The sequence below is a fragment of the Arachis ipaensis genome, chromosome B03, assembly GCF_000816755.2.
Source record: "Arachis ipaensis cultivar K30076 chromosome B03, Araip1.1, whole genome shotgun sequence".
NCBI classification, from domain to species: domain Eukaryota; kingdom Viridiplantae; phylum Streptophyta; class Magnoliopsida; order Fabales; family Fabaceae; genus Arachis; species Arachis ipaensis.
Genome location: NC_029787.2, coordinates 128,648,399 through 128,660,335, shown reverse-complemented (window position 1 = coordinate 128,660,335; position 11,937 = coordinate 128,648,399). Strand labels below are relative to the sequence as shown.

General features: G+C 36.4%; 3 protein-coding genes across 6 annotated transcripts in view; 2 read left to right on the top strand and 1 right to left on the bottom strand.

Moving 5' to 3' along the window:
- The window catches only part of LOC107631756 (ras-related protein RABA6a), a 2,599-nt gene extending 1,578 nt beyond the window's left edge, over nt 1-1,021 (top strand). The window contains exon 2 of one of the 2 annotated variants that reach the window (XM_021119797.1): nt 884-1,021. In XM_021119797.1, the coding sequence (XP_020975456.1) occupies nt 884-902 (19 nt within the window). In that variant the 3' untranslated portion in view covers nt 903-1,021. Of the gene's footprint in view, nt 1-118; nt 257-883 lie in introns of those variants that run through there. The other variant, XM_021119796.1, reaches the window with a different exon arrangement.
- LOC107631754 (golgin candidate 2) lies at nt 906-8,246 on the top strand. Of its 2 annotated transcripts, none has more exons than XM_021119793.1 (10): nt 906-1,200; nt 3,232-3,976; nt 4,229-4,339; nt 4,522-4,581; nt 5,060-5,117; nt 5,712-5,764; nt 6,010-6,099; nt 6,962-7,087; nt 7,352-7,399; nt 7,484-8,246. In XM_021119793.1, coding segments are annotated over exons 1-10 (1,671 nt in total). In that variant the 5' UTR covers nt 906-1,198; the 3' UTR covers nt 7,862-8,246. The 2 variants fall into 2 exon arrangements, with proteins under 2 accessions (XP_020975452.1, XP_016190782.1); XM_016335296.2 differs by lacking the exon at nt 906-1,200 and adding an exon at nt 2,364-2,691 and having other exon boundaries at nt 2,879-3,976.
- On the bottom strand, nt 8,448-11,721 carry LOC107631755. Of its 2 annotated transcripts, XM_021119794.1 has the most exons (11): nt 11,540-11,721; nt 11,391-11,460; nt 11,250-11,317; nt 11,107-11,168; nt 10,956-11,037; nt 10,642-10,875; nt 10,212-10,340; nt 10,068-10,129; nt 9,874-9,990; nt 9,241-9,400; nt 8,448-8,601 (listed from the first exon to the last, which is right to left on the bottom strand). In XM_021119794.1, the coding sequence occupies exons 1-10, from the start codon at nt 11,588-11,590 to the stop codon at nt 9,352-9,354; spliced, it is 924 nt and encodes a 307-aa protein (XP_020975453.1). In that variant the 5' UTR covers nt 11,591-11,721; the 3' UTR covers nt 8,448-8,601; nt 9,241-9,351. The 2 variants fall into 2 exon arrangements, with proteins under 2 accessions (XP_020975453.1, XP_016190784.1); XM_016335298.2 differs by lacking the exon at nt 8,448-8,601 and having other exon boundaries at nt 9,261-9,394.

Sequence of the window (11,937 nt, the reverse complement as noted above, 5' to 3'; positions counted from 1 at the left end):
ATTACAACAAATAATTATAATAATTAATAAATATTAAATAAGAAAAATTTTTATTTTTATTTTTTTGTCTAACATTATATACGCACAATCTCCCAATTTACCCTTCTTTCACTTGCAGCATCTTCGTAAGGAGAAAGCAAAACTCTCTCCTCCACCCTCTTGTCTTCTTCATCTCAAATAAGCTAAGCAATCTGCATCATGATCATAAATTGATGGGATTGACATGCATATATAATTGAACTCAAAGAGTGGCGGTNNTTTTCCCCTTCTCCTTTAATGGAGTGAAATTATAAAGGCGTAATATTGGGTGAGTCGGGTCCACTCCACTCCAATCCAATCCAAGATGTGAACTTGTTCACTTTAAAGCCTAGATATATGTATGTCACATAGATTAAGGGAAAGTGATTGAAAGTCCAACCAGGCAATCACTGCATCACGTGAGCTGCTAATGAAGGTTTCGGTGGGAAGTGACCAACCAACCACACAAGACACAACCAAAGCAATTAGGTATTGTGGAAGAAGAATGTCTCTTATGGCTTATTTTGATTTTAATAATTGAAACTCAAAATAGCTAGCGACATTACTTACACATGGTCTCTGATGATTAATTGATAGATAGGATTGGTTATTCTAGACCAGAATGACTAGAATCATATTATATTGTCTATTGAGGACAATTATATTCCTGTGGATTCTATCATATCTCTAGTTAAAAATAGAAGTAATAATATTTTATATTTTAATAATATTTTTATTTTAAATTAAAAATATTGTTAAAAAAATTATTTTAAATTTAATTAAATTTTTTAAGTATAGTTAAAATTGTATAACTATGGTAACTATAGATACTATAACCTACATCTTATATATTATAACTATATAGAATGTGGGTGCAGGTTTAGAGCAATCACAAGCTCATATTACCGAGGAGCATTAGGGGCATTGCTAGTGTATGACATAACAAGGCGATCTAGTTTTGAGAACGCGAGAAAATGGATGGTGGAGTTGAGAGAGTTTGGAGGGAAAGACATGGTGGTTATTCTGGTGGGGAACAAGTGCGATCTGGAACAAACAAGGGAAGTGGAGGAAGAAGAAGCAAAAGGGTTTGCAGAGAGAGAAGGATTATGCTTCATGGAAACCTCTGCTCTCAAGAATCTGAATGTGGACCAAGTTTTCCTGCAAATGATCACAAGGATTCATGTTCAACATGAGACATGCATCACACTTTTCCTTCAAACATGTTCAACTTCATCGCTTATGTCTCGTTAGGGTTAGGATGATATATGCTTAAAAGATAAAAGAAAGTTAGAATACCAATACTTTTTTGTTAGTGAGTATTCGCCTTATATTTGATTTAATAGGGCCTCTTTAACATTTACTTTTTATTTAAATTTTTATATCATACATGGATTTCTCTTAAACTCTTAAAAATGACACTCACAGAAACAATTACTGTCTTTCATTAGCACATTTGCCGTCTCTTCAACCTGATGAAAAATATCCCCATATGAAAGTGAACCCGTCACGTGTCTCTTTCCTAGTAGCTCGGCGCTCATATAGTCATATAGCCATCCTAGCTAATCACGTTAAACACAAAAGCCATCAGAAATGACACCTATTTTCTTAGAGTTAGTTTTAAATTTTATATACACAAAATGATTACATTCAGAAAATAAATAAGACGAAAAAATGTTAAGAGAGAATATCGATATTTTTTCCGAATATTTAGGGAAAAAAAAGGCAATCATCACTCGATTAAAAAAATAGAGACAAATTATATGGCAAAAGGATTTTTTTTTTCCAAAGTGAATCTTTTGTTTTTTTCTCATTTATCTTGTCAAGTTTAATATCTCATAAAAAGCTTTTACTCGTATATTTTTATTTTACTTACAAATTATGTGACTGTACAATGAAAAAGTACACCTTTTATATTATAAGCTGGAAGACGTCCCACAAAAGCACCTTGTACTAAACTTGCAACGAATTCTTTGTACTATTTTTATAGAGGAAGAATTGAACCATTCCCAATCTTAGACATTAAGTCGAATACTCAAACACACATTTAAGATTCAAATGCAACATATTTAGCCACTTAACCAAACCATCACTGCAACAGTCTTGATTATTTGTTGAGGTTTGTGGTCAAAGGAGCGCATCGGTACCTCTTGAACGGTATAGCTTGGGCCGTTTGATGTCGAATGGAATTGAGTTGGATTACAACCATATTTTGAGCCTTATGAATAAGAAACCCAAATTGAAGCCCATCAAGTTCGCTGTTCGGTCGTTGTCGGGTGAAAGATGATTGGGTAACGCTCAGTGTCTGTAGGACCCAAACGAAGCTGTGTGCCTCACTCAAATTTATTAGGCCCAAACGTTGTGAAACATGTTTCTGTGCCATCCTCCTCCTCCTTCTTCGTCTTCTTTACCATACATCATCATCTCTCTCATCCTCTCACATAATCAACCAACGTATACTCTTCTCTTATGCAATCCCCAGAACGTGCTCAAATTCCCGCCTTCCGCTAATCATGCACCAATTTGGGCTCTTAACCGTTTCCTTTGTCGGTTCACGCGCTGATTCTCTCTTCTTTCGACAGTCGCAGAATTAGCAGCAGCTCAAACTTAGAAGGCAACTCAATGGCCAATTGGATCTCCTCCAAGCTCAAAGTCGCCGAGAACATTCTCCATCAGGCAAATTATACTATTCCAACAATGATGCCTTCTCATTTTACTACATTTTTTGAATTCTTTGTCATGGTCAATTAATTATCCAAATCTAGGGAATAGCAATTTCTCCATGTTAATTTGATTAACAGCATGTTTATAATCTTTTTTTTCCTCTATTGCATTTTTGGGAATTTCGTAACGGGCGGTTCAGATCGACCAGCAAGCTGCTGAATCTCTTCGCAAGAACGAGAGGCTTGGACTCGGTGAACCCAGTGCCATTGACGTTGCTCCTGCCAAATCAGGGGCTTCCGTGTCTCTCAAGGATCAATTGAAGAAGAAACCACTGGAGAACAACGACTACCATGGAAAGCTGCGTAGCGATCCCAATTTTAGCAAGCCAGCTCCACTTAACGCAGCTAAGCCCTCGTCTAAACCTAATCCTAACCCTGCACTCACTGATGGTGATTGGACCGAACTCCTCAGCTCTCCAACTCAGCCTACGGCTCCTGGGAGCAGCCAGGGTAATGGGGTACCTTCACCTCGTTCTTTGACCAAAAATAATAGGAAGCACAAGAGTTTGTCGTCGGGGTTATCGGTTTCAGATGTCAAGAGGAACCCAAAAAGTGTTAATGGTGCTTCAAGTTCTTTGCAGAGGCTGGACTCTGTTAAACAAGTTAAACCGAGTGGGAAAGCTAGTGATGATGGGAAGGAGTCTACCTCATCTGGTTCATCAGAGAGGCATTCCAATGTGGAATCTGAGACTGATAATAAATGGATGAGAGGACAAGAATATACTAGTAATAACGACACTGCCAATAAGGTTGTGGTCGAGACAGATGGCAAGGAAAATGAACAGAATCATCATGGTTTTAGTTATAGGAGCCTTTCTCAGCCACAATCTTTGCAGGCCAATGACAAAGTGGATGCAGAAACAATACCTGAGGTGGACAAAGGTAAGATTGCTGGAGATGTTGATCAAGGTCAATTGAGAAGTGCAATAAAAGAAAGGGATGGGCCTCAAGTAGTCTTGGGACATCCAACATCTGATCATTTGCAAAGGGGTTCTTCCATGGCAAGTGATGATGGGAGTTCTGATTCAGATACAGATTCTGACTCAACATCTGATTCTGAAAGTGAACGCGAGAGGGAGGAACGGAGAAAGAAGAGGGAGAGGATCCTTGCCGAGAAAGCCGAAGCTAAAGCCTTGAATACCATCAAGGAACTCGAGAATATGGTGGCCAAATTAGAGGGGGAGAAGCAAAGTATAGAGAAAATACTAGAGGAGCGAGCTAAACAACAAGCACAGGAGGTAATCTTACCACAGTTATTAAAATTGTTCTTTATTATTATTACTGTCAAATCTTGGCAAAATCATTGTAGTTTCTCCTGCTTGGTATTCTTGGTGCTATGACAGGAGAAATAAATTGACTTTTCCAGATTCAGTATAGGAATTTCTTCTAACGAGCTTAAAATTGATTTAAAGATAACTAGATGACCGATTGTTGGTAGTGTTTTTATTTGTATTGCTTATTTGTCTAAAACTCATTTTTCCTTCATTCAGGCTTCACAGCTTCAGACCAGCATGATGGAAACAATGGAAGCTGCTGAGTTAGAAAAGCAGAAACATAATAATACCAGAATGGAAGTTCTTGCACGATTAGCTAAACTGGAGGCATGTTAATTTAATTAGTTTAAGGATTAAGCCATTTTATTTATATCAATTGGAAATGGTAATGTTCATATGATGTATAACTGGCTACACCTTTGGTGAATAATTTATAATGATGTTTAAGCTCCACAGATATCTAGATAAGCTTATTGTTGATAAAGTTTGGACTGGTTGCATTGTTGCAGACTGCTAATGCTGATCTTGCGAAATCCCTTGCAGCAGTGCAGTGGAACCTTGAAGTAGAGGTGTGTTTAAATTTAGATCACTTTCTACCACCAAATATTATCCGCAGAATTATAAGCTTTGTAGCTAGTATTGATAAAATGTGTAAATTTGTGATTAAAATCAGACCTGCTGCTAATTATCACAAGGATTTTTATTTGATTACTAATATTTTGATTTGAGTATTAATATTGTGTATGAAAGCTGCTAAGAGGCAAATATCCTAGGATCTTATACCCTCTTACAGGGTTTAGAAAATTTCCCAAGTTGTTAGTTGGACTGGAAATATAAAGCCAAATGAAGTTGATTAGTCCAATTCCTAAAGATGATGTAGCTGCAAGTGTAACTGATTTTAGAATTAGAATGAGAATGTTGTATTGGAATTTAATCAACTAAACAGTGTGCTTTGCTTGAATTCATATATGATTTTTATCCCCGAGTCATTCTTATCACTGGGCAACAATGCTGAATGGGTATTAACTACTAAACGTTTTGGACCAGGTTAAACAAGTGGCTGAACTAAGACAGCAAATTGCATTTAAAGAGTCGGTTCATGAAGGTACTGCCCCTTTGCAAATTCATCAACTCATTATGTGATACATTATTTCCTTACAACATATACTAGTGTTTTTCACTGGACTTATTGACTACCAACGTTTTGTACCCTGCTTTGAACATTTATTAAAATCTTGAAGATTATAAGAATTTTTAGTAAGGTTTGCAAAAGATTAATTTAGGCCTATAAGGTTAATTTCAAGCTTATTGAATATCATATACATATTACTTTGGGCATATTCTGTTATCAAGAGACTGGTGAATATTCATGATTCAAAAGTACTAAATGCTTTGGACAGAATAGGTGGTTAGTATACAATCAAAGGACTTCATTTAGGTGTGAAGCAAAGTTATGCTAGGCTACTATACGATACAGGCCCTTCATGTCTTCAAGTAGATTGTTCTTTAACCTTGCCTAGGAGTATGTTGATGTAGAATATGTATTGATACTGGATTTCTATTTGCAAGGCATGGTCAGTAAAAGATTAAATTTTTTACACATGGTTTCACTCTGATTTATTAGGCTCCTAGCTTAGTCAAAATTATGTTGAAATGAGCTGGTCTACTAATAGGTTGATGATGTTTTAAACTTTTGTAGAGCTCAAAAGGAGCACGAGCAATCTTCATCAAGCTGTAGCTTCACAAAATCAAGTAAGTTATGCTATTGTTTTCTGATTTGGGTGCGTAAATATTTTGATTACTTTTGTTTACTTTTCCTGAGCATGGGTGTCTTGAGAGGGAGTCTCTGTTATTTTATTTCTATTGATCCTAATCCTATCATATTTTTCTTTAAAACTGTTATAGTCACTGGCTTTTAGTTGGATTGCCTTGAGTCTTGGCAGCTGTTTAACATTTATACTGATTCCTGAATCTGTTTAATTATGCTGATGTTGTAGATGTCTTCAAAAGGAGTTGAGTTTGAAAGAGAAATTCTTGAGGCAGAGCACTCTATAATTGGTGATAAAGTTACACAATTACAAGAAAAGGTAAGCTTTGGAACTTTTCAACTGATCTATATTTGATTTTTCCCCCTTGAAGAGCATTTGTCTTTCAAATGCTGTATGTTTCATTATTTATAGTATCTGTTCTTGAATAGTCTTCTATATATCCCATTTCCTCTAGTTTGTGGTATCTATATCTTAACTCGGCCTATGTTTACATAGTCTCTCCCGAACCCGGAAAAACAAGAAAGGTTGTGTTAAGCTTGCGACAACCGACGTAAAACTTTGTTGCATTCCTATGCATGACCACAACGCAATGACGTTGTTGGATCCATATAGAGTTGTGTTAGGTTTGCGACAACTAACATAAAAGCGTTGTCGCATTCCAGACTCATATAGTCGACCCCACCTAATGGAAAAAAGCTTTGTTAAGAGTGGTATTCTACGTCTTGGATTTTTTTAATGTGTCTGTGTTCTTGCTTTTAAAATTTAACCAAGTCATGTTTCATTATTGGAGAAAAGGTGTTTACCCATATGGGGTTCAAATTTTACTTTGCATGGACTGAAATGCGTGCTTAACAATAAATGAGATGCGAGGAAAATTGTCATATTTAACAGAGTTACAAGGGCTCACCCCTTACAAAGTTCCTACTTTTATGGAACATTTTGGAGTTTTTTACTTCTAAACGAATTGCAGTATTTTGTTAAGTTTTCATTTAAATTTGAAATGTAAGTTTTCATATTTTGTATTTATATTATTATTTTTTGTACCTGCACTGCCAACTGCTGCTCTGCTACTATTTAACACTACTTTGTAATTTTCACATCGAGCATTCCTGGTGAATGGCTTCGATTTTGCCGTGGAATAATTTCATCTGCATATTCGATATACTTTTGTACGTCATAGGCGCGGAAGCTGGAAGCTGACATTGAAATGACAAGGAAGGAGATAGAAGAACCAACGGAAGTTGAAGTTGAGCTCAAGCGTAGGCTTCAACAGATGACTGATCATTTAATACAGAAACAAGCCAAGGTGCATCTCTTGTCCATTTGTCTGTAATATTTTTACAATTACTCATGACTCCCTGTCTCCAAACAAAACTTGACTAACCAGTCCGAGTTTATCCAATTGGTAGTCAACAAAACCCTCCTTACCTGGTTCTTAGAATTCAGCTTATTAAAAATGAATAGAAAAGTGTTAATTTTTGGATATTTTCATTCAAATACCTTGTTAGGACTTCATAAACTTGCTTGTTCCGGACCACTTTACATTCAAACAAATTCTTCTTGTCAACAGGTTGAGTCACTCTCCTCTGAGAAGGCAAGTCTCGTATTCAGAATTGAGGTATGCTTTCTGTTGAGGCCATGGTTCTAATTCTTGGAAATGGTCATCTACTCGAGTTACAATTTTATGAATAAAAATTTGCAGGCAGTGTCAAGGTTGCTAGATGAGAATATGTCGGCATCAGGTGCACCAGATATGAATTCTGCCTCCTCATCTAGCGACTTAGAATCAGGAATTTGGGAGCTCTCCAATTCAAAGCTGAAGCCAATCTTAAAAGCCAGAATTCATTCTGGCAAGAAACAATTGGGCTCTCTGCTTCAACAATTAGATTATATATTTGTCACGGGTGCAGTCTTTTTGAGAAGGAACTCGACTGCAAAATTATGGGCACTGGTTTACCTTGTTTGCCTTCATTTCTGGGTGATATATATCCTAATGTCACATTCAGGTTCAGGGCCATCCAATGAGGCTAAGTCGGGAGCTGTGATCTCATTGGATAATATTAATAACACTGGGGGATAGTCATCATATGTCTTTACTTATTTACATCAGCTTTTAGGAGGTCTTCTGGTATTGGTTACCCTGAATATATTCTTTGATTTTACCCTATACTACATCAAGCACTCACAATGCGTGTAATGAATGTTACAGTAGGTCAGTACCACTATGGCCATGAAATTTAATACACCAATGAAGCATTACCCCAGACCGCTATGTCCTGTCATGTGTTGGAAAAGATGGGCGAATAGGCCTTGAATCTTGAATCTTCAATTCCTTTAACAATGATTGGAGTTGGTGGTGGTTGTGACCTTAATATGGGGATTTTTTTTTATCATTTTTTTAATGTACAGTGCAGCAGAAGATGTGGTCACAGAATTAGCCCTCTGCCCCCTAGTATGTTTGGAGAGGCTTGATTGTGCAACTCGTAAGTTGATAACATTACTAACTTTAATATTATCTCAAGTCAACAGCTTTACGCTATTTTTTTCACCCGTTTTGTTATCATTTCCTATTCGTATGATGGTATGACGCGTGTACATTAATAATTCGAATAAAACTGCGGCTTCGCTATAATGTATAGTAAGTTGAAAGAGATGGCAATGCCATGTGATAACTATACTTTTGATGATCGATTTGCATCAAACAGAATGTAACTGCAATATAACAAATAAGATGAAATAGTTGCGGTACGCTTTACGCACCTCATATTGTGTGTAGTGTACATATCCAAATTAAAAGGCCAGAAAAAGAATAAAAGAAAACTAGGGCTGCACATTGATCAGATCAAATCGGATATAGCCTAAAATTCTATCTAATCCGCATTGCACTCATCGGATCGGATACGATATCCGCATTTTTTCAGGCTCGATCCGTCCGATCCGCAAGTATGTGGATCGGATCGGATATCGGGTATATCCGCATAATTCAAAAAAACTATTTTAAGATTTTGTTTGGCTGCTTTTACAAAAAAAAATCCAGAAAATTCATTTTTCACCTGTTTAAGCCTATTTACTTCTAAAATATTATCAATAAAAGTTTTATTGAATAACAAAAACAAAATAATAACACAAGATTTAAGTTTAATTACTCTAAGTTGAAGTACAACATAAAAAATTAAAAACAAGATATCATAAAATTCATAAAATAACACACTAAAATTCATATCACATTAGGATTTACTTTCTTAAACTATGCTATTTATATGAGATGTGCGGATATGCGGATTTGCGGATCGGATCCGCGGATATCACTGCCAAATCCGCAATCCGATCTTACCAAAGTGCGGATCGGATCGGATCTGATCCGATCCGATGACTCTGCGGATCGGATAATATCCGCAAAATTTAGATCGGATACGGATATGCGGATATTATCCGATCCATGTGCAACCCTAAAGAAAAGAACCTATGAGAACAAACACGAAGATGGCAACTACAACCTTGGTAATTGGTATGGTGTATCATTACAATGCATACCAACAAAAGAATCGCATAAGTTGAAAGAAGCAAGTGCTAGTCAATTTTCTGAGCATTGCTGCTTTCCCCGCTGCTTGTTCTACACCTTACAAAGACAGTAAATAGTTTAGTAACACTTATCATTGACACCAACTATAAAGCCTTTGCAAATCATTCATTCAGAGCAAACAGAAAGTGAAACTTGTAAACAAGTCCGCATCAGAAGACAATGTAGCCAAGCAAGGTTCTCAACAAAGTTAATAGTTAGAAGACTGGCTCTCAGGTCTCAGAGTTGTTACGGGATTCTGGGAATGTTTAAGGCTTTTGCATGCAATAACAAACAAGCTTAGAAAATATCATCTAGTTTCGAGCATAATCTAGCGCTTTTGAATAATATCCTAGTTACAAATGTCAATAACTCTTTTCGAACTTTTCATTAGACACTACATGATACATCAGGAACACAATCCTGAATGTTACTCAAGATAAGTATGACACACCCACGCTCATGAATCCTACCATGGCAGAATAGATTTTTGCACAAAGTGTCATGCAAGTGGAATTAGAATTGCTGCTCACCAGTCTAGTCCTTCTTGTGGAAGATTACGACTGTAGAGTGGTAATTCAAAGAGGAAAGTTGTTCTGAACCACGAGGGCAAGTTTCCATAGATTGGTGGTGGCAACGGGATTAAAGGGCTGAAACATTGAATTGGCTTAGTGTTATCTCTCAAATGTACACTGAAAATAAATAACATTGAGGAGGTGAAACAAACCTAGTCCTCCGTTTGTATATCCTGTATCCATCTACATTTCCAAACTTCTTATCTGCTGAATCCTGCTTACATTATGCAATTAATCATCGGCAAAGGCAAAAAAAGGTGGCAGCGTAGTTTCGACCAAATCGGGTAAGAACAAACCTCAAGCATTGGAATGCCACTGACAAAAAGAAGCAACAAAGTGAGAAATATTGGTCCAATGATTACCAACCATTCAGCTCCCTTCAGTATTGGTGTGGATGCCACAAAAATTCCCCACCAAAGCAACATCTGAGTTAAGTATTCATGAAGCTCCATTAATTCTTGACTAGAGGTTTAAATAAAAGAAGAAATACTATTTAGGGATAAACCAAGAGAGAGAGAATAAATGGAACTCATTCCAATTCTCATTAATTTTCAAAAAGATTTTCCACAGTAAACGATTGCTTATGCAGGGGGAAGAAGAATATAATAAGCTACAGAGCAATATTATAATCACAGAAAGAAGAAGATAACATAATCATGTAGTAGAGTAAACATAAACATGGACTTTTCAAAGTTTGATTGAAATCAATAAGATGAAAGGACTAACCTCACCAAAGTAGTTTGGATGGCGAGAATATTTCCAGAGACCAGAATTGCACCACTTGCCTCTATTTTCTGGAGACTGTTTAAAGCGCAGCTTCTGATGATCCGCTGTCCCTTCAAGTATAAAACCCACAGCCCACAAAATCCATCCTATCACATCCTGAGGCTGTATGAAAGGATTTCGGTTGCTTGCATTAACCACTGTAACAGGTAAACTCACTGTCCACACCCACACAGCCTGCAATATTTGAAATTAAATCAAACACAAACACAAGCTCCCAATTTGCATATGCAAGGTAGAGAGAAATTCTTCCAAACCTGAAATGTCCAGAATATGGCCAATTTTCCCAAATTATTCCGCATTTCGTCAAAGCGTCGATCCTCTCCCCACTTCAGAATCCTGATGACGGGGTAATCAGAAGTTACAATGGTACTTTACTGTATTAATATAAATTATTTGTAGGGTTACCTGAATAAGAGAAAAAGGCCGAGGCGAAGACCCCATAATACAACAAAGAAAGAGAGGATTATCTGTGAAGGTAGCATTTGAATAAGCGAGCGACGATACAAAAGAGAAAGGAGATGGAAATAGAATGTAATTGGCATAGGTACCTGTCGAAAATACCATGATCCCTTGAGCAGGAGGGTCAACACAGCAATTATTATGAAATTGGTACTTCCTTCAAAGGAAAAAAAAAAGGGTGAAGAAGACGGTAGGAGGAAGAATGAAAGAGAAGTGTGAATGAATTATACCGGCAAAATCAGTAACTTTGTCAAATTTGAGGAGGGCAGTGATGATGAAAAACACAAACTGATACCCAATCTACAAAAAAGCGAAATGAATATCTTGAATATTTTGTTGAAGAAAATAAGCAGCATGCATGTAGAGAGAGAATAAATACAGTGATGATGGCAGTGAGAGCCAAGAAGTGAGAGTCAATCACAGTTCCCATAGCTAAGCTGCCTGTTGCCTGTCGCTCTGCAGTCTGCACTGCGCTCAATTCATAATCGGATACTATTATGTGGTTCACCTTTGGACACCATGTTATTCTTCTAATCTTTTTCAAAAGACCAAAACAACTCACAAATTAAATCAAATTAGAAAATAATTTCTTTTATTTATGAATTCATTTAAAATTTTATTATGAGACTCTTTTTGTATAAAGGTATTGATACTTGTGATTTAGTTATCTATTTAAGATTCTTTCATAACAATTCTTTTAATTTTAAAAATTAATTTTAACTAATAAAATCCGTAACAATTTCTCAACTATACACATTAGAAGAAAATCTACGTAAT